The 23,124-nt window shown below is 39.0% G+C and overlaps 1 protein-coding gene across 3 annotated transcripts in view; it reads right to left on the minus strand.

The window, feature by feature from the left end:
* Positions 1–1,806: 1,806 nt before the first annotated feature.
* LOC149805042 (uncharacterized) overlaps positions 1,807–23,124 on the minus strand; it is a 103,747-nt gene continuing 82,429 nt past the window's right edge. Inside the window, exons 6-10 of one of the 3 annotated variants that reach the window (XM_089946827.1) lie at positions 11,316–11,399; positions 11,263–11,282; positions 9,677–9,763; positions 5,724–5,801; positions 1,807–5,611 (exon numbers count right to left, since the gene is read on the minus strand). In XM_089946827.1, the coding sequence (XP_089802953.1) occupies positions 5,734–5,801; positions 9,677–9,763; positions 11,263–11,282; positions 11,316–11,399 (259 nt within the window). In that variant the 3' untranslated portion in view covers positions 1,807–5,611; positions 5,724–5,733. Of the gene's footprint in view, positions 5,612–5,723; positions 5,802–9,676; positions 9,764–9,826; positions 10,178–11,262; positions 11,400–23,124 lie in introns of those variants that run through there. The other 2 variants (XM_089946824.1, XM_089946830.1) reach the window with 2 other exon arrangements.

Below are 23,124 nucleotides of genomic sequence, written 5' to 3' on the forward strand. Positions count from 1 at the left end.
TTGCCTTTACTGCAAGTTAAACTAAGAAAAATTATTCGTAAAAATTGTGCAAACGTGTATTTTTGCAGAACCTAATATTGACTACGCTTATTGGAGCTCCTTTTTGTCAGATCTTCAGCTTTTGAGGTGCGAAGTTTTGCACGTTGTCAAGCTTTTCGATTTCGAAGTAACTAAATCTTGCATGTAATCCACGCCTAAAGGACTCACGGTACTAATGGTGTGGAATAATGGAAACCAGTCTTTAAATTGGTGAAAAAAAAGAATATATCTGTGTTTGCCTGGCGAGGATTGGTTGATAATGAAGGTTACATTTTAGTAAAAAAGAATCTTTTGAGAGCTTATCCTGGGTATAACTGTACATTTTTTTCTTAGAGACATTGTTTTATTGATGGAATTTCAGCCCTTTAACAGTCTTGAGGTTGGAACACTATTACTGAAATTAGCACCCGACTCTTTGGTGCGGAATTGAAAGCACATTTTTCAAACACATGTAGGTCCAGAAAATGCCGCGGCTCATATCCTTTTCTCTACACAAAATTGTCATCCAGGATTCATCTATAGGTTTTGATCATGAGCATTCAGAAATTTAAAGTTACTGAATTTTAAATATCATGACGTTTGCATAGGTTTACTATGGCAACCGAATTAGTACCGTGAGTCCTAAACACAAGTGCTCCGTTTTAAAAAATAAATAAAAATTAAACATTTAAATTTTTTTTTAAAAAAAAACACAAGAAGTAAAAAAAGCAACACAAGAAGTAAAGAAGTGTTAACTGTCCGGCTGTCCGGTCCAATAAACAAGGGAAACAAATTCATAAGTTTAATCTCCTTGTCTGCAAGAGTTATTTCCCTTTATACGTTAAATTGTCGATATTTTTTTCTAGATTGGCTCAAAACTTGCGTGTGAGTCGCATGGGATTCATGTACCTGCCCTCAGATACAGGCATATTCCCGGCAACGAAATAAACGCACACAATTACTTTCGAATTTGTTTTGCTGTTGCATGTTATATGTTATAAAATTTGTATAAACAACGTATACAAACATATAAGTAAGATCAAAATCATACATGGAGAAGTTCAAATTAGGTATTCGTTACTTTTTGTTGTTGTTATGGTCAGCATGAAACCGAAAACACTGAATTATGAATTACAGGTGAAATATTTTTCTTCTTCCGATTTTTGGTCACAACGCCACACCCAACCCTGCATTCCATTTTCATGTTATATATGTACTTCCAGCTTAGATCACATCAATGCGTGTCACAAAGTCAGTAAGATATTTTCATACATACTCTATTTTATGTTTAACAGTTTCTCGGCTGGTTCACTTTTTTCCATATGATTAGTAATGTTAATCATTAATGCCCGACCGCTTGGTTAGAGAGTCGCCTCGGAAGCGGGAGGTCGTGGGTTCGAACCCCAGCGGAGTCATTACCAAAGACTTACAAAAATGGTATTAGCAGCTGCCTCGCTAGGCGCACAGCATTGAGAGGTTAGTGTTAGGACTGGTCGGCCTGGTGTCAGGATAATGTGACTGGGTGGGACGTCATGCTACATGTCTGTGGCATGATACCCCAGTGCTAGACATCACTATAAACTGCCACACTGCAGACATCGTAGCGATCAACGTTTCCTCTAAGCTACGCGCGTTCGCGCAGTTGCTCAGACACCCCCGCGCATTACAATCGACGAAGATCTAAAAACTATGCTCAAGTCACCGTAATGCTTCCACAGCACCATTTTCATGTTTTCCTCACTCAAAAGTCAGAATGGGTTCTTTATCACAAACAACACGAAGACATCTTTTTTTGATACCATATTTAATACAGGTCAAAGCAGTAAATTTATGTGCTTATGATTGTGTAATATATTTCCAACATATATCTCCTTATACAACTTACAATAAATGTTTGTAAACATCGTTACATAAATTAGATGGCGGAGATCGAGACGCTAAAAAGGTACCCTCTAATTGTATCAACCAAAACATTTTGAACTGTCATAAAAAAGGAGAAATCTTCAAAGAAGTATATATCAAAGGGATAAAATTAACGTGTGCAGGTCTTATTTACTTGAAAGTTGGAAAATAAAGTAAAGTCTAACACAAAGCATCCTCTTTTTTCATTGTTTGTTTAGGTTCAAACATGGACTGACAGAGCTGATATCACATTCTATTCATTCATTTACTTTATACATTGTAACTGACGCTCTTGAAAAATACACAAGAAATGTTCAAACAGTTCAGTTGAATTAACTTTGTATAATTGCTCTTAATAAGTCAATGGTCACACATGAAAAAAATGTCCATCCTTGTTTAGAATTTTTGGTGATGATAATTTTACATTTCGTTGATGATAGATAATCTGATTGCATCAACAGTCGATTATATAGGATCCGACTGCATCTATAGTTGATAATATATAACCAGATTACATCCATAGTTGATGGCATAGGATCTGATTGTATCTACAGTCAATGATATAGGATCCGATTGCATCCATAGTTGACGATCTAGGATCCGTTGATGATATAGGATCCGATTGCATCGATAGTTGATGCTATATGATCCGACTGCATCCATAATTGACGATTTAGGATCCGTTTATGATATAGGATCCGATTGCATCTATAGTCGATGCTATAGGATCCGACTGCATCCATAGTTGATGATCTATAATCCGTTGATGCTATAGGATCCGACTGCATCCATAGTTGATGATCTATGATCCGTTGATGCATTAGGATCCGATTGCATCTATAGATTATGATATAACATCCGATTGCATCTATAGTCAGTGATATAGGATACAATTGCATCTAGAGTTGATGATATAGGATCTGATTGCATCTATTATCGATGATATAGAATCCGATTGCATCTATAGTTTATGATATAGGATCCGATTGCATCTATAGTTGATGATATAGGATCCGATTGCATCTATAGTTTATGATATAGGATCCGATTGCATCTATAGTTTATGATATAGGATCCGATTGCATCTATAGTTGACTTGTATCTATAGTTTATCTGTCAGGCACATAATATGCTGTATGCACTTGAAGTATCCAAAGATGTTATTTTCCTGTTGAATTAGCTTTAGTAATTTAGTAACCTTTAGTGAATTCTCTGCTACTCAACCTCCATGTATGCTCTTGTATACTAATTTTTGCGTCAGTGATCAACCCTCACCCTGACTACATTGCCTTAAACTTTATGAAAGACGGGATTCCTAATCAATTATTAAAATCTAAATGCCAGATAAACATTCTTCTGGAAATTTCATATAATTGAATGATGAATAATCACTTTAATATTCGTCTATTGCTTCACATTTATACGTGTCACTATGCAAAGTTTAATGGGGTTTTTTTTATGTGCTTGAGCACTTAATGACACTTTGGAAACAACATCTAACACATTTTTACTTCATTTACCTACGTTTTAGGGTTCTGTATGACTAAAGAAACACGTGTCATTTCTTTTCAGGTATGTCTATGTATTTGTAACAAGGCGAAAGAGTTGGATTAACATGGATGCTCATCTAGAGTCTGGTCGCAATACCAGGGCAATATTAGGACACGTCCAATATAAAAGTCAAAAGACACCATGATTAGTTCATACTACCACACTGGCTTATAATACCTTAAACCATGGCTTCGATCTTTATCTGAGAGGTCAACACGTCCATCCTTAGAGTTGTACAATGACATTTTGTGGCCACTGATATTGAAACACTTTGTATCTCTGCTATAAAAGTACTGAGTCCATCATTTTAATTGATTTGAGTGTGTGATTATCTATCCAAACAAACGGCTGAGCATTCGAAACAATAAATCTGGAGCAGGGCACTTGACATTGTTTTCTAAGTGTCTACACCTATACACATTAATTACGCATGCTGCAATTTGTTTAACAAAAATGTTAAAAGTTGCACAGGTTCATGCTACCATTTGTCTTAAATATCATTAATTGGTCAACTTGTCAACTTTAATGTTGAAAATTTTGCAGTTTTGTGTTTTAAATTTGTATCAAATATTAATTTAAATATTTTTAGAGACTTTTCAACGTTTAAAGTTTTTATTCAAGTTATATTAAAATTAAATATATGAATATTTTCCATTTCAAATATGTTTGGACAGAAATTATATTGTACTTGAAATAGGTTTACATGCATTGACAAATTCCTATATTTTAAAAAAGATATGCAAATTTAGTTCTGGGGTTTCAAAGCAGTTGGTCTAAAAATTGCATATTGCTGAACACTAACAAACACAGTCTCTGGCAGTTACCCCACTCTTTGATTGCCATCAAAATCAACAAGATTTCGTGAGTACATTTAAAATACTTGTGGCATGAAAATGTAAGAGTTATACTAAAACTGGCCATAAAAAAGTTGACCTGATATAACTCAGATCATAATAATTACTTCCGGGTCCTTACCCACCAGATTTAGTCCGTATCTAGTTTTGCAGTATTGTTCCCTCTTTTATTTTGGTGGCCAATCTAAGCTTGGATGTAAGCATTCTTGGTAATGATTGAAAGAAAATTAGGAATATTGTGTGACTGTCGATATGTACTTTGGCTACACTGCACATTAGGCACTAATATCAGCCCGGAAGTGAAATCTGTGATCCATGGCACGCTGTTTTGTGTACAGTACAGCCTCTCTAAATAACGCAGGATAACATATGTCACAAACTTAACTGTTAGTTTATATATGAGGCTACTTTCAATTAACATACGATTTATTTGTATTTGTACATGCTGGAACGTTGATTACCGAAAATCAAATTAGAGAATATATAGGGAAACAATTGTGTACTGTTCCAATTCTGATTTGAGTAAGGCTGGTGTCACAAAAGCATAATGCTTCAGCCAATCAAATAAAGATTAGCTTCCGTCTGTCCGGACTGTATCTATGTGATACTTTGCAAGTTTGGTTTTTCACTGTTAAGTGGTGGAAGTCGCAGAGGGCAAGACACTCCATGCTAAATACCTATATATCAGTGTTGCATGCTTCCGAAAAGGAATTTTTTTCTTTTATGCATTGATATATCCTTTTGTACAACAAAATCATTAGGGACGGTCCTATTAGTATCACGCTTGTATGAAGATGCATAATTGATTGAAATGTTGATGATCGGCAGAATAAAACGAGAAGACTCGTGTAATTATTTATCGAGAGATTACACTCCCATCAAGAGGGAAAGTGGCACAGATAAATAGGTATAGAGGTTAATAGATAAATATATACAAGACTGATTTGATACAAGCAGTTATTATACTTAAACACATTTCATAAGCTCTCTATTTTTTAATATCATAGAAGTTTGAACTTTATATGTCCCCTTTGGCGCCCCGTTCTTGAACAGCAATTCAAACATTTGAATACAACAGTTATTAATCTTCCATGCAATGTTAGACTAATATGGCTTCCAAACAGCAAATAACCATTTTATCCATGATTTTAAAACATACATATCAATCAAACCTGTAAAGTTTATTTATTTCCACGATAAAAAAGACTTCAGACAATTGGAACCAAGCCATACAACTATATAGTAATCCGTGTATTTATATTTAGCAAACAGTTTCTCTTCAAACTTGTATATATATATATATATATATATATATATATATATATATATATATATATATATATATATATATATATATATATATGTGTGTGTGTGTGTGTGTGTGTGTGTGTGTGTGTGTGTGTGTGATCTACAGTTGTGACTGCATGAAACTAGCAATCCGTTCGTTGGCCTTTGAGAAGCACTCCTTAAACTGACCTAAAACAAAAGAAAAAGGAAAAAGAGACATTAGAATTAAACATACTAGCATGTGTCCCAACATCATTAATTTACCCTTTAACTGGAATCAAAGAAAGTGACAAGTCATTACAACAATGAACGTTTCTCTCTCATGTAAATAGCTACGGCAATAATGTTAATACCCAAGTCCAAGTTGAATAGTGACATTATAAGATTCGTTCATTTCTTTCATTAAGAGGGAAGGTGCTGTCACAGAGATTCAGTGGGATAGACTTCCACTACATCAAGAGAGACTGGCCACTCCGACAGTCATTGGAGCCTGGGAGGAAAAGTGTTCAGCATCTATAACTTGTTGAATCAAGCAAAATTTTGTTACCGCTCTTGCACATCAAGCTGGGTCTGATGATGAGCTTTGTCAGGGCCATGGACAAAACACAACACGCTTTTCAGTACCTCCGTGGAAAATCTCCAAGGTTAAGTGAAGCTAAGATAAAGGAAGGTGTCTATATTGGTCCTCAGATTCGTGAACTTCTTCGAGATGATGCATTTAACTATGCACTATGCGGCAAGCAAAAAGGCGGCATGGAAAGCCTTCCAGTTAATGGCAACACAAGGCAGACAACTACAGGGATTTGGTGGAAAACCTCCTCAAGGCATACACAAGCCTTAGTTGCAAATGTCACTAAAGGTACATTTTTGTACTCTCATCTAGATTTTGTTCCACCGAACTGTAGAGCAGTGAGCGACTAGCACGGCGAGCGATTTCACCGAGACACTGCAACAACGGAGAAACGCTATCAGGGCAAATGGAGCCCATCAATGCTTGTATACATATTGCTGGACAGTGACAAGAGCTCCATTCAATGAATACAAGAGACAAGCCAAGAAGCGCCGAGTAGACACTGAATAAGGAATGAACTATGGTCTTATATATACATAATAGATTTTTGTCTTTTGTTTCATAATGAATGTTATTTACAGAACCCTTTTGCTGTTTTTTTTTAAAATGTTAGATAAACAGGACAGGTGAAATATTATTATGTAGCCAAGGTTCCAATACGTTAACCCTATTTACACCTTGGCGGATCGAGCAGATATTTTAGTGCTTTGTTCTAACGACATCTATTGGATTTCATGAGCTGCATCCTTTAGTGTGCAATCCTGACTAACCCATAGCGTGTAACAGTGGTGCATTGTACATCTGCCGAAAATGGTGGAGGTAATTGACTTCAAACGGATGCTTTTGTAACTTTTACACCGAAAGTATGATTACGTACCAAAGAGAAGCCATTACAGATGAATTTGAGTGAAAGGTATTTCCACAAGATGGCGCTCTACAGTTTCGTATTTTGCATAGAGTTAGAATTTTAAAGAAAAAGAATTTTCCGGGGTTTCCTCACTGGTTATACTGGCTATTTAAAAAGGACATTGTATATATTACGCATTTTTCAAAGAACATTTAATTACCTATATTTTGGTGTATGATTGATGGGTGTGGTATTGTTTATAAAGTATACAAGCTTGGCCTTACTCCATATGTACACCTTTCAGAAAACTGCTAGCTCCACTTGGTCATGTTCACTTCCTGAACTTCAGAGGTAAATTGTAAAATAAAGAGCCAATAACCTTTTTTTACATTTTACATATTTGATAATTCATTCATTTCACTTTCAGAACCTGGTATTTTAAACTAATTCAGGCTGATTTTTGTAGCACAAAGAACAGTTATTTTAGTTAGCAGTGTGCTTAGATCATGTACAATTTCCACAAGTACAATATCCAAAGAAATGTTGACCACATTGCATCAAAGTAGCATAGAGGTATGCCAGCATTCTCTCCACTGTGCATGTTTCAAATGCAAACAACTACACATTACATACGCCATTCTCTCAAACATACATAATAACTGGCGAGCGTCACCCAAGTAACGAACGGTGGCAGCAAACTCCAGCTTTTCGATAGGCAATTGACTCTGACCCTAGATCCCAACATAAATGTCCACATATCAAAAACGGGGTGTGAAGATTCAGATAAGACCCGGATTATTAAACCGTAAGGGATACCATTAGTGCAGTGTACCTACTGTAAGGTTACAAATCACCATGCTTTCGAAGCCGACATGCTGACACCCTTGCGTTTCACTGGATTACGAAGTACAATTTAATATGAAACGTTTAAACATCGAATCACTTAATACACCTTTATGTATAACATGCCAACAAAAGAAATTTAATTTGCATACATGGAGCAGCCACTGCTGATACCTTCCAGTGACGTCGAAGGCAGGGTGAAACCACTGACTGGTTAAGAAATATGTGGACACTGACAAGGAAGACATGTGACCGCTGATTCAAGACCTTTATTTAGGGAAAATTACAGAGGAAATAAAAGTTACCGTTATGACCAGGTGCCCGCTGATGACCACATGTTACAGGACAGGTTTGAATATATATATATATATATATATATATATATATATATATATATATATATAGAGAGAGAGAGAGAGAGAGAGAGAGAGAGAGAGAGAGACAGACAGACAGACAGTCAGACAGACAGAGACAAACAGACACACAGACATACAGAGAGAGAGAGAGAGAATTATAAATATACACCAGACATAACGGAAAGTGCTATCCCTGGATTCTGTAGAAAATTATTTATAATAGTAGGTAGACTTAACACAGACACAGACATATATATATATATATATATATATATATATATATATATATATATATATATATATATACAGGAATCAGGACCTTTAAACAAATTGGGGATAATACCCAAAACACTGTCAAGTGGTGTTAAAGGGAATCTAAAATCCTGACATTTGAAATGTCAATTTAAAAAAGAAGTATAGATTTGCTGTTAAAATGATGCCCTTAGCACAGTGATTCTCAAACTGTGTGCCGCGATAGATTTGCAGGTGTGCCGTGGGAGTTTTTAAAAATATTTAAAATTGCTAGCGTTTTGAAACCTTAAACATATCGAAAAATTAAATGGTAAATCAATGTCGCAAAAGTTAAGAAAGTAACATATATAAAAACGCAATCTCTGTCAGTCTGTCATTCATTGGTTCCTTTCGTAACGCAAAACTTGTGCGAGATCTCAGGAAAACTCGATCGCTCTAATTATAATTATAGTCTAATAATAAATACATGCAGCCCATTATACAATCGGCACTGCAGCATTACTTCCCATCACATGCAAGCGATGAATATGGATGGGTGGTCAATCCATTCGGAAACAACGAAACTACAAATCTTACAACCGAAGAAGAACAGCTCATTGATTTAAAAAACGATAAATTTGTGCAGTCAACATTTCCCGAAAAGAACTTGGATGAGTTTTGGATCTCAATCTAGAAGTCATCTCCTGCAATCAATTCAAAAGCAATCAAAGTAATTCTGCCATTTGTGTCTTCGTTGTTTTGTGAGTTTGGATTTTCAGCATGGACTGAAATCAAATCGAAAAAGAGAGAGAGACTTTTTAAAATCGACGATGAATGCGCGCTTGTTTGTCGACTTTGGAGCCTCGCTTCAATCTAATTTGCTCTCGAAAGCAGGCACATCCTTCACATTAACTTTAAATATATATGTAAAAATAAATAAGTTCTTCACCACTAAAATTGTTAAATCTTTTCAGGTGTGCCGTGAAATTTTTTAGATCTTTTTGGTGCGCCGCAAGACAAAAAAGTTTGAGAAACACTGCCTTAGCAACATAAATCAGCTTCCAGAATCGAGTAAATGGGGGGGGGGGGGGATTGCAATTGACTGGTAAGTTACCTATAATGGCATTTTATGTAGGAAACATTCTGACTTGTTTCATTTTTTCATCAAGTAATAAAGTAGGATGATATATTGTTGTTAGTTCTAAGCGAATCTCACCTGGAAAAGAGAAAAATCCGTGTGGTGTTCCTTTCACTGTTAAAACTTCGGATTTGACACCTGATTCCTTCAGTTTTTCATGCAAGGCTGAATATATAGAATATCAAGCAATACATATTTACCGACGTACACTTGGGGATGAAGTCACAAGTTAATTAAATGTGATATTTTCAGTATAAATAACTTAAGGTTTAGCTTGCGTATTTAATGGCATAGTTAGTTACACTTGGAAGGTTATATCGTACCCAGGCAAGTAAAACGTTTTGCAACAAGAACACACTATGGTAGCCAGCCGATGTGGCTGATCCGATGATGTGAACTGAACCCGTACTCTTCTGGTCACTAGTCCAACGCCTTATATCATGACGAGGAAACGCCAGTACGTACTTTTCTCAAGTACACGCCGCGAAAGCCTACGAAGGTTGGCATTTACAGGTACTGAATCTTTAACCCATGGAATGCTATTCCGACGCTCTACCAAATGGGGTACCTAGGATACTCCTTTTAAGGAAAAAAAGTACAAAGAAATAGAATGTCTGTAGGTTTCTAAAAATGTTGTTTGATATTATGTGACACGTTTGTACACATACATAACAATGAACGTGCTATTAACAAATGTTATCTGGTTATTATTAACTGATTCACACTTTTGCAACAAGAAGAATACCTAGCTGAGGTTTACTGTTGATTGATTGATTGATTGGGCTTTTTAATGCCACATCATCACCTGGAAGACTATTTAGAATCGAGACAATGGAAATAAAGTACCTTGCACATAGACACGCCGCGGCAGTGACGCCTCTCTCTCTCTCTCTCTCCTGAGGCTTAAGTGCCATCAATAAATATTTGTCCTTAAATGAGGCGATTAAATACTACCTGTGAGAATACCATCTGTATGATAATTTATCACGACTGCAAAAGTTTTACCACTGCATCCGTCTTCGATTATAAATGTTATACCACAGCATCCGTCCACGATTATAAATGTTACTAGGAAGATTGTCCGTCCTAGGACGGGAATAAAAACGTTAACAACAATTTACAAAATTGGGATGTGCGAGCTTAAAATAATATTTTCAACATAAATATAAAAAAGTACCAAAAAAATGGGATGCCGCGAGTTTTCAACTCGCGACCTCTTGTTTAGCAGACAGAAGTTATATCATAAAGTTTCAACATAAAATTGTATTAAAAAAAGTATACAAAATTTTTTGGGAATGACTGTTAAAAAGAAGGTTTGAAGATTAAAAAATACCCCAAAAAAGTATTTTAAAAGTTTGGATTCCGCCATGAGTTTTGAACTCGCGACCTCTTATTTGGCAAGCGTGACACAAAGAAACACACAAAAGACAAATGTGGGTGTTTATATATAAGACTAGGTTAATCGCCCGTCTTAGGACGAGAATAAAAAAAAGTAAAACAAAATAAATATATTGTGATGAAAAAATTGAAAAGAAAGTTTGAAAACTAAAATAAAAAAGTATTTAAAATATGTGATGCCGCAGCGAGTTCGAACCCGCGACCTCTTGTTTGGCAATCGTTACACACAGAAAGAAAGACAATATGCATGTTTATATATAAGATACCATAGCATCCGTCGCGCAGAGGATCAAGATCTGCAACTATAATAAGAGCTGGTGGAAGGCTGTCAAAAGACGGACGAAGTATTTGATTCACTCTGATATCGGAGACGGCTTTCTCGTCTATGTAGTGCTTCGTAAACCTGCAGTAGATAGTCGCGTGTTAAACAGTAGATAACTTTTACTACAGGGTAGGGGTTGGGGTGAAAATAGAGGCTTGATATAATCCTTCATGTGCATCGGTATGGGAGAGAAAATTCAACCCGTGTCTAACGCGGAATTCAGATCACGAGAGTGGAATTACCAATCCAACGCTGATGGATAGTGAAGGATTATTCTTCGAACAAACGACGAGGAGAGATGCCAAACTGGATTATTGTGAATACATGTACTGGTGAAACTTTCATACAGCAAGCACTCACTAAAAATTTCCTTACCCTAAGAGAAAGTGTAAACATTTCCTTTAAGTTAAACATTTAAGTGTAAACTTTGCATGACGTTAAAGCATATCAGTGTTCAAAGAACAGTCGTAAACCGATAAGGGAATTGCCAAATGCAGCTTCCTATTTGAGTAGCTTGCCGACTAACATAAATATAAACATAAATATAAACAGGTAAAAATATAAAGTTCTCTCTGCTCCGAAAAAAAATCGAGACCAAAAAAAGATTAATATCGTTCTCGATTCATCTTTGATCTAAAATTGATTTACCCTTGATTAATAATAATAATAATAATAACAACAACAACAACAACAACAACAGATGTGTTATGTACTCAGAGTAAAAATACAAAAGTACATGTAGTTCGGCCAATCAAAGTGAGACACTTAACTTCAATCGTCTTATTAAAGAGTATACAATTTTCCTCCAATAAAGCTTAGACGATGGCATGAGATCTCACGTCCTTGCGCATCCATGTGTCAATACACTGACTGCATATGGTCATGAGGATGACACTAAATCTCACATCCTAGTGCGTTCATTTGTCAAGATATTGACTGCATATAGCCATTTAAAAAAAATTGTCGTTTTTATGGATTTCAGTCTGGAGATGGCTCACTTTGCTGGTTCCTGGTGTATAATTGGAATCAATGTCAGTTCGCGGGTATGTGTTTTTCATTAACTGAAATATGAGGGAGAACATATTATACTGATACAGTTTATTTTTACCACCTTGGTTTAGAAACCAACGTAATGAGAGTAAAGTGCGGAATGGGTGACTTAGTTTTCAAAAACATGTAGTTTTGTAAATGTCATGACTCGTATGTTTTTCTCAACAGAGAATCCTGCATCAATGATGCCTCTATGCTGTGAGATACATGTATATGTTTGGTCCCGAGTTTGTAAAAATCTAAACCTACTGAGTTTTCAATATGATAAAGTTTCCTAAGGCTTACTTTAGGAATTGAATTCGTACCGTGTACCATTCATGTACTCGAGTAGTATGGTATGATAGAGTGAGAAACCACTTAACAATTTAAGTTTTGCTATCTTGTGTATTGGTATGGGTACACCTAGAGACCATTTGTAAATTTCAGATTATTATTAAATTATCAATATCCGGTAATGAGAACAAGAACACCATGAAACCACTTAAAATTTAAAAAATCAGTTCTATCTTTATCGCGTGATCTTTGGCCACGTACAATCAATAAAAATGCAAATATCACACACGTGATGCAGGTAAAGAACTGTGAGTAGTTAAGTGGGATACCCTAGGGACAATGGGACTTAGCATTAAAAAGACCCCTGGGACACTCTAGGGACAATGGAAATTTAACATGGAGAAAAATCGTGGGTCACTCTAGGGACAATGGGAATTTAACATAGAGTTTGGGACTGTCTAGGGACAATGGGAAATTAACATGGGAATAGAGTTTGGGTTTGTCTAGGGACAAGGGGAATTGAATATGGGATTTTTTTTTTTAAAAAAAAGTTTTTTTTAAATTTAAATTTAAATTTAAATTTAGAAAAGGGGTAGGCAATGGAAAGGCTATCTCTTTTCGAGAAATATGGCTGGCCCTGAAAAGGGCCTTTGGGTTTTCTTCTGCTTCTAGTTTCTTCTTTTTCTCCACCAAGTTCTTATTTTATCTCCAACACTCTTTCTCTTCTTTTCTTTCTTTTTTTTCTCCTGCTCTTCTTTCTTCTTCTCTTCCTCCTCTTCTTTCTTCCTCTTCTCATTTTCTTCTTCTTTTTCAATCTTTTCGTTCCATTTGCTTATTCTTATTCTTTCCTCTTCATCCTCCTTCTCCTCCTTTATCTCTTTCATGACACCACTAATCTTGTCCTTTACCTTTTTTAAGTTATTAATTTCCATCTTTACACGATGGGGACTATAGGAATAATGGTCTTCAACCAGTCTTATCAACATCTGCTCCATCATTCCTAAGTTGTCTAAAACGTCTTGTAATGTTTGTATTTTGTCCATTTGGTTAGAAGCCATCTTCTTTTTTATTCTTTGCAGAATGGTTTGAACGGCGAATACTGTGGGTTCTTATACTTAAAGCGCGTACGTGAAGGAAAACATCCCCCTAAAACGTAAAATTGATCTTACCTAGATCATGACCAAACAACGCGCGGACGTGAAGGAAAACATCCCCTACTTTTTCATTTCATATAATAAAACCCAAACTATACTCTCCACATACGCTAAGAAACAATAAACAAATCCATAATCTACTATCCACACAATCGTACGTGAGCGGGTACAAACACAAACACACAAACACATACGCTAAGAAACAATAAACAAAATCCATAATCTACTATCCTCACAATCGTACGTGAGCGCTTACAAAACCCAAACTATACTCTTCACATACGCTAAGAAACAATAAACAAATCCATTATCTACTATCCACACAATCGTACGTGAGCGGGTACAAACACAAACACACAAACACAAACACACAAACACATACGCTAAGAAACAATAAACAAAATCCATAATCTACTATCCACACAATCGTACGTGAGCGGGTACAAACACAAACACACAAACACAAACACACAAACACATACGCTAAGAAACAATAAACAAAATCCATAATCTACTATCCTCACAATCGTACGTGAGCGCTTACAAAACCCAAACTATACTCTTCACATACGCTAAGAAACAATAAACAAATCCATTATCTACTATCCACACAATCGTACGTGAGCGGGTACAAACACAAACACACAAACACAAACACACAAACACATACGATAAGAAACAATAAACAAATCCATAATCTACTATCCACACAATCGTACGTGAGCGGTTACAAAACCCAAACTATACTCTCCACATACGCTAAGAAACAATAAACAAAATCCATAATCTACTATCCACACAATCGTACGTGAGCGGGTACAAACACAAACACACAAACACATACGATAAGAAACAAAAAACAAATCCATAATCTACTATCCACACAATCGTACGTGAGCGGTTACAAAACCCAAACTATACTCTCCACATACGCTAGGAAACAATAAACAAAATCCATAATTTACTATCCACACAATCGTACGTGAGCGGTTACAAAACCCAAACTATACTCTCCACATACGCTAAGAAACAATAAACAAAATCCATAATCTACTATCCACACAATCGTACGTGAGCGGTTACAAAACCCAAACTATACTCTCCACATACGCTAAGAAACAATAAAGAAACCCATAATCTACTATTCACACAAACATACCTTAGCTCTTACAAGCACCAACACACAAACACATACCCTCACACTATCTTAGAAAAGAGTTAGTGTTTATATTCACACTACTCTACCTACACATTGGCAAATTGATGGTTATTTCTTTTCTAGAGTATTGGGTAGCCCTGAAAAGGGCTGTTTTTTTGGAACTTCATGGACACCTGGTTAATGGTGGCACCTTCCAGGCCTGGTGCCACATACACATCTTATCCCCCAGTTACTTTTTACTTTTTTGGGGGGAGAGAGCAGAGGCAGGATATGTCGCTTCAGAATCCCAATTTTCGCTCTCTGGGATTCTGAAATTTATTCTTCTTCTCTTCTTTTCCTTCTCCTCCTCCTCTTCTTTGTTTCTTCTCTCCTCCTCTTTGTATCTTCTTTCCTCTTCTTCTTCTTCTTTATATCTTCCCTCCTCCTCTTCTTTTTTTCTTCTTTCCTCCTCCTCTCTTATCCTTCCCTCCTCCACAATGGCTTCCGAGGCCAGTTCATTCAACAGGCGCCTGGCATATTCCAGATGCACATGAAGTTCCAACAGTTTAGACAGTCTCGTGTTCATTTTTGGTGTTGATCAATCAACAAGGGTAGCTAGACTGCCCAGCGAGTTTCAATTTATAGTGACAGCGCGGACGTGAAGGAAAACATCCCCCTAAAAAACATAAAATTGATGTTACCTACATCATGACCAAAAACAACAACGCGCGGACCTAAAAGAAACACTCACTCACTTTTTTATGCTACCCATCACTATTTTAAAATTTTTTATAAATCACTTCATTAGACTATCAACATACGCAAAGCAATCCAATCTAACTCCAAATATACACCTCAAACACCAAACAAAAAACATGATTTTAATCTACTATTCATACCAACTTACTTAAGCACTTACAAACACAAACACACAAACACATACCCTCACATTTTTTAAAAAGGAGTTAGTGTTTATTTTCACACTACTCTACCTACACACATTGGCAAATCGATTGTTATTTCTTTTCTAGAGTATTGGGGTAGCCCTGAAAAGGGCTGTTTTTTTGTTTGCTATGGCATTCTTTTTAGTTTCTAAGAATGCGATGTCCTCTGAGGATAGACTTTCTGGCGATAGGTCTGCTTCTTCGGAAAGAAAAGAAGAACTCTTTGGTGTCGATACGGCAATCGACAAAGCCTCTGTCAGGTTCAGGTTGCTGCTGCTGCTGCTCTTGTTGTTGTTGTTGCTGCTGTCTCTGAAGTCTGTACTTCTCTGTCCATTCTTCTTTTTCCCTGTTCATTTCTTCTCTGAAGAGCTCTTCTATCAGGTCTTCAGTGATTTTTAACATTCTCACATTCTCTATTTCTTATGGCTTCGGTATCAGACTGTGTCTGACCCTATGCAAATTCACGTAGGCTTCGTTGAGTTTAGCTAGTTTGGAGCACATCTTCTTAGGAGGATGAGTCGACAATGGATGGTTAGACTGGAAACAACCCGGTTCTTAAAGTTAAAGCGCGGACGTGAAGGAAAACATCCCCCACACGGTTTTTGAGTCGCAACGTTTAGTGAGTGTCATGAGAGGGATAGTAAGAAATGAAAGAGCATCAATCCAACATTCTTATAGCTAAACAAAAGACAAAGGCATTTTTTTTCAAAACACAACATTTTTTATTCAAAAATCACTTAACACTAAACAACAACTCTAACATTTTTAACAATAATCCAACAATATAACATCAAACAATTTTTTTCAAAAGACAACATTTTTTTATTCAAAAATCACTTAACACTAAACAACAAGAACTCTAACATTTTTTAACAATAATCCAACACTAAAAGTTTCTCCACTAGGTAAAGAGGGATAACAGTCTTCCATGGTTTCTAGTAATCTAGGATGACTTCTCTCAAACTGTTGATTTCTATGGTATTATCGAATTCTGCATACAGGATGACGTTCACCGTTTCATCAGGGTCTCGGTCTTTAAACTGAATTTCCACACGAATCTGGCCGGATTTTATAGGGTGGAAATGTCCCTCGTCGCTGCCTTGGTCTGGAGTGAAATCGAAAGCCCACAAAGCGTAGCCTCCTGCATAATCCTCGTACGTAATACCGTGACTGGTATTGGTTCCTAACTGTCCGGTGGCTTCGTACAGGGACAAGTACGATCTCAAGTAATTCTTCTTGGTAAAGTCAGGTTCGAAAGGTCGGGTACACAAGATCTTGCCATCGCGACTGACTTCGATTTTGGACACGCCAAAGTGTTGAAAGTAGAAAGGATTTTTTTCGGCAGCTCCGTTGAAGGCTGTATTCTCGACGATACCAACGATCAAACGTTTGGGTAACTGTCCTTGGAACAGATGATCTTCGATCATGGATCGCTGTCCCTTGGGAATGGTGAAGGTTTTCACTTCCACGCGTCGTATGGGATACTTGGCGGTCGTTCTACTCAACGTCTGACTGATGTCGTTTCCCACTTTAGGTAACACTTCCACACGGCGTACGTAGAGTCTGGCTTCTAGGATTTTGGTTTTGTAACCGTCACTATCAGCCATCAAATGGAAAGCGGCACTGCTACGATTCAGTCTCAGGCGGACATCCACCCCGTTCAGCAAATACTTTTCTTGCAACCACATTTCCAAATGCAAACGATCCATCAGTTCTAAACTTGTGTCGGCTCCCGTGATTCTCTTTCTTCGTTCTAGAAATCCATCATTGTTGTCTTTCTTTTCATCAGTTTCCAATATTTCAAACTTGGTAGGTTCGTCAGCTTCCCATACCACACAGGCATTGAGATGAGTGTTCTTGGCATCTATTCCGTACGTCAAGAGATTTTCCAGGTAGGCACGATAAGGGTAAGTATCCATGCTGCTACTGACCAGTTTGTTATTCAAGTACAAGTCCACTCCACTGAACAAGGAATGCATGAAATTGTTGACGGGAGCTACTGCTTCATCGTCTATAGCACCTCCAGTCTTATCTAGAATTTTGACTTTCAGGTACAAGTAACTGCTATTCAGATCGATGTAATCTTCGGGCTGTCCTTTGATTTCAAACTCGATGGGAGCGGAATCGGTCAGTGAGGAGACGGGGTGAAATTCCACCCACTGGGATTCTTGCATGGTCATCATGGTAGGGGGCATGGCAAACAGATCCAGTTCCGTCTTGGAACAAGGGCAAGATTCTCGGTGCATCATTTTTTTGTCTCTTTTCTCAATAATCGAAAACGTCTAAGTCTCGAACGGTTCTTCTTTTCTTGGCCTTTCTCGCTTGAAGTCTGGTGAAAGGGTGTTTTCTTCGTCGTCTCTTTCTGCCTTGTCCTTGCTGAATGCCTGACTCGGTAGCGTGCAGGGCATTTATAGGTGTTTCTCGTTGGCCTAAAATGTCTTTGCCCGTTTGCAGCAAGACATTTTTGCCTGCCCTCATGAAGGCTTCTTTAGGGTTTTGTTTGTCGATGATGACATTTTGGAGAAATTCTTTGCCTTGCGTCAGTGCCGCATCTTTCAAGGCGTGCAATCCGCGTGTCACCATCGGTTTCAACACCGGGGCCACCGAACGAAAGGCCGATTTTAACATGTCTCCTTAACCGTGTCCTCGCTGTCGAGCAACCCCTCGGTACACTGGATACATGACTTACTTACGAGTCGTGAGAGAACCGTTTTCGAAAATGGAGTTTCACCGTGACTTTTCCTTTGGTGAATGGAATATTTTGTCCCAAATCTCCTTTTATAGCAATGTTGACCGTGTCCAAATACGACTTACTGACAGGCAAATAGTGAGGATGGACAAATTCGCGGTGGACGTGGTAAGTGTTTCCACCTTCCTCGTCAGCGTTCGTGGCAGAATCCACTTTGAAAGGAATGACACGCAGTAACGGTACGGAGGTGTGTCCCACCACGTTGTACTCCACCACATCGGAATACACGAACATCAAATTCAGTCCTTGGTTCAGTTCTACCGGGGCACGAAATAACTTGCTAAAAGACTCGTTGTCGTAAACGATGGGTAATTCGTTTTTCTTGAGCATGGCCTTTCTCATGTCCATGTCTCCGCCCAACATGTCAAACAATTCAGGACAAAATAAAATGGACACGATTTTACTTCGTTCAAATTTCATCAAGAAGCGACGAGCTGCTTTGTGGTACTCCATGGTGACATTTTTGTTGACATGCTCCAAAGCTTTCAGAAACACGACATTAAACCTGGAGGTTATGGTGCTGACCAAATGTTGACCACTAAAATAATAGCCTGGGGGAATGAACAAGTGATAGGTGGTGTACTTTTGTGTACGGGTTTTCTTGTCATATTTGACATTGCTATCCATCCACTGTTGCATTTGCTCGTCATGAACTTCCACATCAAAAAAATTTTGATTGGGAAGGACATTGAGGACTTGGGTCGGGTGAATCATTTCTACTAAAGCCACTTCCCAATGGGCTTCGTGATCTAACTGGATGGCCTGAGGTAATTTGGCCGTGTAACAGCACAACGTGTTCTTGGGAAACACCTCCATGGAACTGTCACTGGGTAAAGTTAAGTAAAATTGGTTTTGGTGACTCATAATTCCAGAGTTCTGTGGCTGTCCGAGGGGATATTACTGGACGTCAGAGGCGTGTCTCCGTCTAAAATGGGGTTCTGGTTGTGGTTGAACTGGTGACTGGCACTGGCACTGGACACAAGGTTCCCGGGGTTCCCGTTCGAGGTGAATTTCAGGGAGGGATTAGGAAGCAGGCAACCGATGCAACTGCTCAATAAAATGGTCCACAATTGTTTGTCTCCTTGTTGCAAACTCAAATTGGCGATGGCTGCCCCGATGACACAATACACCACGAAGATTTGGCAGAAAAAGAAGATTTGCGTTTTAGGCACACGTTCTCCACACCACACCCACAAGGGTTGTTTTTGTAAATCTTGCACAGAAGAACTAGGGGAAGGAGGAGTGGTCGACGTAGCTGCGTCTGCTGTGTGAAAAGGCATGATGGTCACTTCTTTTTATAGTCGATGACTTGCGAAGCGTCGATCCAAGAATCAAAACTGGGCGGATATCCTTTCCAACGTACTTTGACTTCTTTGACACGTCGTTTGCCCACTTTACGGGTTCTGCGTTCGAGAATGCTTTCGATGTCGTACACGTTGTCTTCTTTTTTGGTCACACGTTGTAACTCGGGCAAATAAAACGTTCCTTTGAGCACTTCTCCGTTCATGTCTTCCAATTTATAGACGGCAGGATGACGGCCATGCACTCGTCCAGTGACGCGAAACAATTCGGTCGTCCAGTTAGGTAAGTAACCTTTGTCGAAAGTGCGTTTGGTTTTGCCAATGCGCACCCAATCTCCTACGGCCAACTCTCCACTTTTCTCGGGGACAGCCCTCGTCGGGGACGTACCAAACAGGCGCACAAACACCAGCACTTCGTTGTCGGGAGTCACTTCTTGCGGGGCACGTCCGATGCTTCGATGGTAAGATTGGTTGTACGCTTGCACCAGGTGCGGTAAGATGTCGATGTACTTCAGAGTGTGGTGATGCGTAAAATATTTCCACATGCGTTCTTTCAAAGTGCGTTGAAAACGTTCCACGATGCTGGCTTTGGTTTCGGGATTCTCGGTGGTAAAAAAATGAATGTCACGTTTCTTTAATTCTTTTTGGAAAGCTTGGTTCAGAAATTCGGTACCTTTGTCCGTTTGCCATCGAAGAGGGTGACGACCGCTTTGTTTCAACACCCGTTGCAGGGTTCGCACTAACTCGCTGCTCGATTTGGAAGTCAAGGGCACGACCCAGGCAAATTTGGAAAAGACGTCGATGACACAAAACAAATATTTGTAGCCACGATTGTAGCTGGCCAAATGAGAGACATCGGCTAAATCGGCTTGCCATTGATGATCGATGCCTTCCACTCGGGTGCGACTTCTGGCAAACTTGCGTCGAATGGGTTTGTGTAAAGTGTAGGTAGCTTGTTCTTGTAACCATCGTTGCACTTGAGGTAAACGGAGACTTTTCAGTCGAGTTTTGGCAGCACGATACAATTTTTGAACTCCTGCGTAACCTGCAGGATGCGAGGGATCGTAGTAAATGCTGGCTAAGACTTTTTCCATTTTTTTTTGTGTTGGTTGGTGTGTTAATAAGACACCCACTCTTGGAGGATGCTACTCTTTTTCTCTTGGGGTATTTTCTTGGATTGCAATGCTTTGCGTGTGCGGCCAGCAATAGGCGTCGAAGAGGAGAAGGATGTCTGAGCGGGGGATATCGGTTCTTGTTTCACTTCTGTCTTCACTTCTGTCTTCACTTTCTTGTTCTCTTGTGAGGAAGAAGGGGTGGCCATCATCTTTTTAATCCATCCAATTCTGGAGGTAGGTGGTGTTGTTAACTTGCGTACTTTTTCTGGTGGAGTTTGAAACCCTTCCTCTTCTTCTCCTTTTTCTGTCTTGGTCACGGGTACTGGTGGTACTGGTACTGGTACTGGTGATGGTGCTGGACTTTTCATCAAGGTCTTAAAATCTTTCAGAGTGGGTAGAGCTGTTTCGTCTAAAGCTTTCTGGTGAAAGAGTTGCAGTCGTTGCAAGAGTTGACCGTACTTTTGCGATTTTTCTGTTTCGGACAAATCTTGGCGATCCATCAAGGACTGCAATTCGTGTTGTAACTGGGACATCTCGCTCAAATGGGGATTGGGAGGTAAATGCGGGGTGCGTTGTTCTTGCCACCGATGGTATTCCATCCATCGTTTGTAAGGCACTAAAGCTAGTTTTCGTCCTTCCATGGGTTGTCAGGGGTCGATTCTGAGATCTTGGGACTTCCGAGGGCCTTTTTATCTTGCTCCCACCAGTCCTCCCAACATGGTTCCCAAGACTTTCAGTATGGGGCCTAACAAGAGAGGTAAAATACCTCCACGTTGCACTAACATCTTCTTTTTTTGACGAATGGGAATTTTCTTTCGAACCATTTGGCGAAGAACGTGACGATGTTTGCTTAAGAATTGTTTCTGGTGTTTGGACAAAGGGATCGTGCCTTTCAAAACGTTCAAACAACATTCGCACACGGTATCGATGACCTCTTTGGAGGCCGTTTGAATGAGTTTTTTTTCGTAGGGGTGGAGAAGCTTTGGACAGGACAGATAACATGTCCCCATGTTTGGCTAAACGTGGTGGCAGTCCTTTCCTTTCCTTTCCTTGGGGTTTTCTGGAGGGTGACATCTTTGAGTCTTCAGGAGCACCGAAAAAACACTGATACCCGACTTGGTCACAGGCCTTTTTTATACTGGAACGCGTCGCCACTGATTGTCTTTACGTCGTATCAGTTTGAGGACAGGCATGACACGTCGTGCAGGGGTACGCAACGGACTAAATCGAGCCAGTTCTTGCTTGGACAAATCCAGTAAACTTTGTAACATGTCCGATCTTTCTTGAACTTTGATTTTGGGAGAAGGTACTTTGTGAGCAGCAGCCACTGCCACTAAATTGGAAGGTCCTGCCACTGGGGAAGTTCTTTTGGGGGTCATCAACGGAGAAGTTCTCGGTGTGATCAACGTCTCCAAGTACTCTTCAGTTCTGGGTGTCATTAACGGAGAAGTGGACAAACGTGAAGCTGCCGGAGACGCAGTCACCGCCGTGGCAGGTCGTGGTTTGCGAGTGTAAGGTTGCGTCCTGGCCGAAGTGCCTCTCTTGCGACTAGTTTTCTGTGGACTTTTCTTTTTCTGGGGGCTTCTTTTCTTTTTCCGGGGTGGTGTCTGGTCAGAGGAGGGTCCTGCCACTGGAGAAGTTCTCCTTGGGGACCTGGTCTTTTTCTTCTTGGGGCTTCGTTGGACTTTTGTCTTGGGTATAACTTTGGGGGCATTAGGATCCCATCTTAAGAGTGAGCGAATGATGACCCCTCCTAGAGTACCGCTCCCTCCAGGTTTCAAAATGATTTGTTTTTTGGTTTGAGTGTCGATGCGGGGATCGGCCAGTTGGACCAAAGCGACTTTGTTTCGATCGAAAAAGCGTTTGGTTTGATGAGGAATCTGAATGATTCCTTGGAGTAATTGACGTGCCGTCACCGTGAACCATCGTAAGACTTCTTTGAGACTAGCTTCTAAGACACGAGCTCGTGTTTGTGGATGTTTTTCTCGACTGATGCCATACAAGGCACGAATCAATTTGACGGGAAGATGCGACTGAAGGGACGTCATGTTCGCACTGAGAGTGAGACAGACGAAAAAGGGT

The sequence above is a fragment of the Sinohyriopsis cumingii genome, chromosome 2 (assembly GCF_028554795.1).
Source record: "Sinohyriopsis cumingii isolate HCF-2022 chromosome 2, ASM2855479v2, whole genome shotgun sequence".
Taxonomy (NCBI): Eukaryota; Metazoa; Mollusca; class Bivalvia; order Unionida; family Unionidae; genus Sinohyriopsis; species Sinohyriopsis cumingii.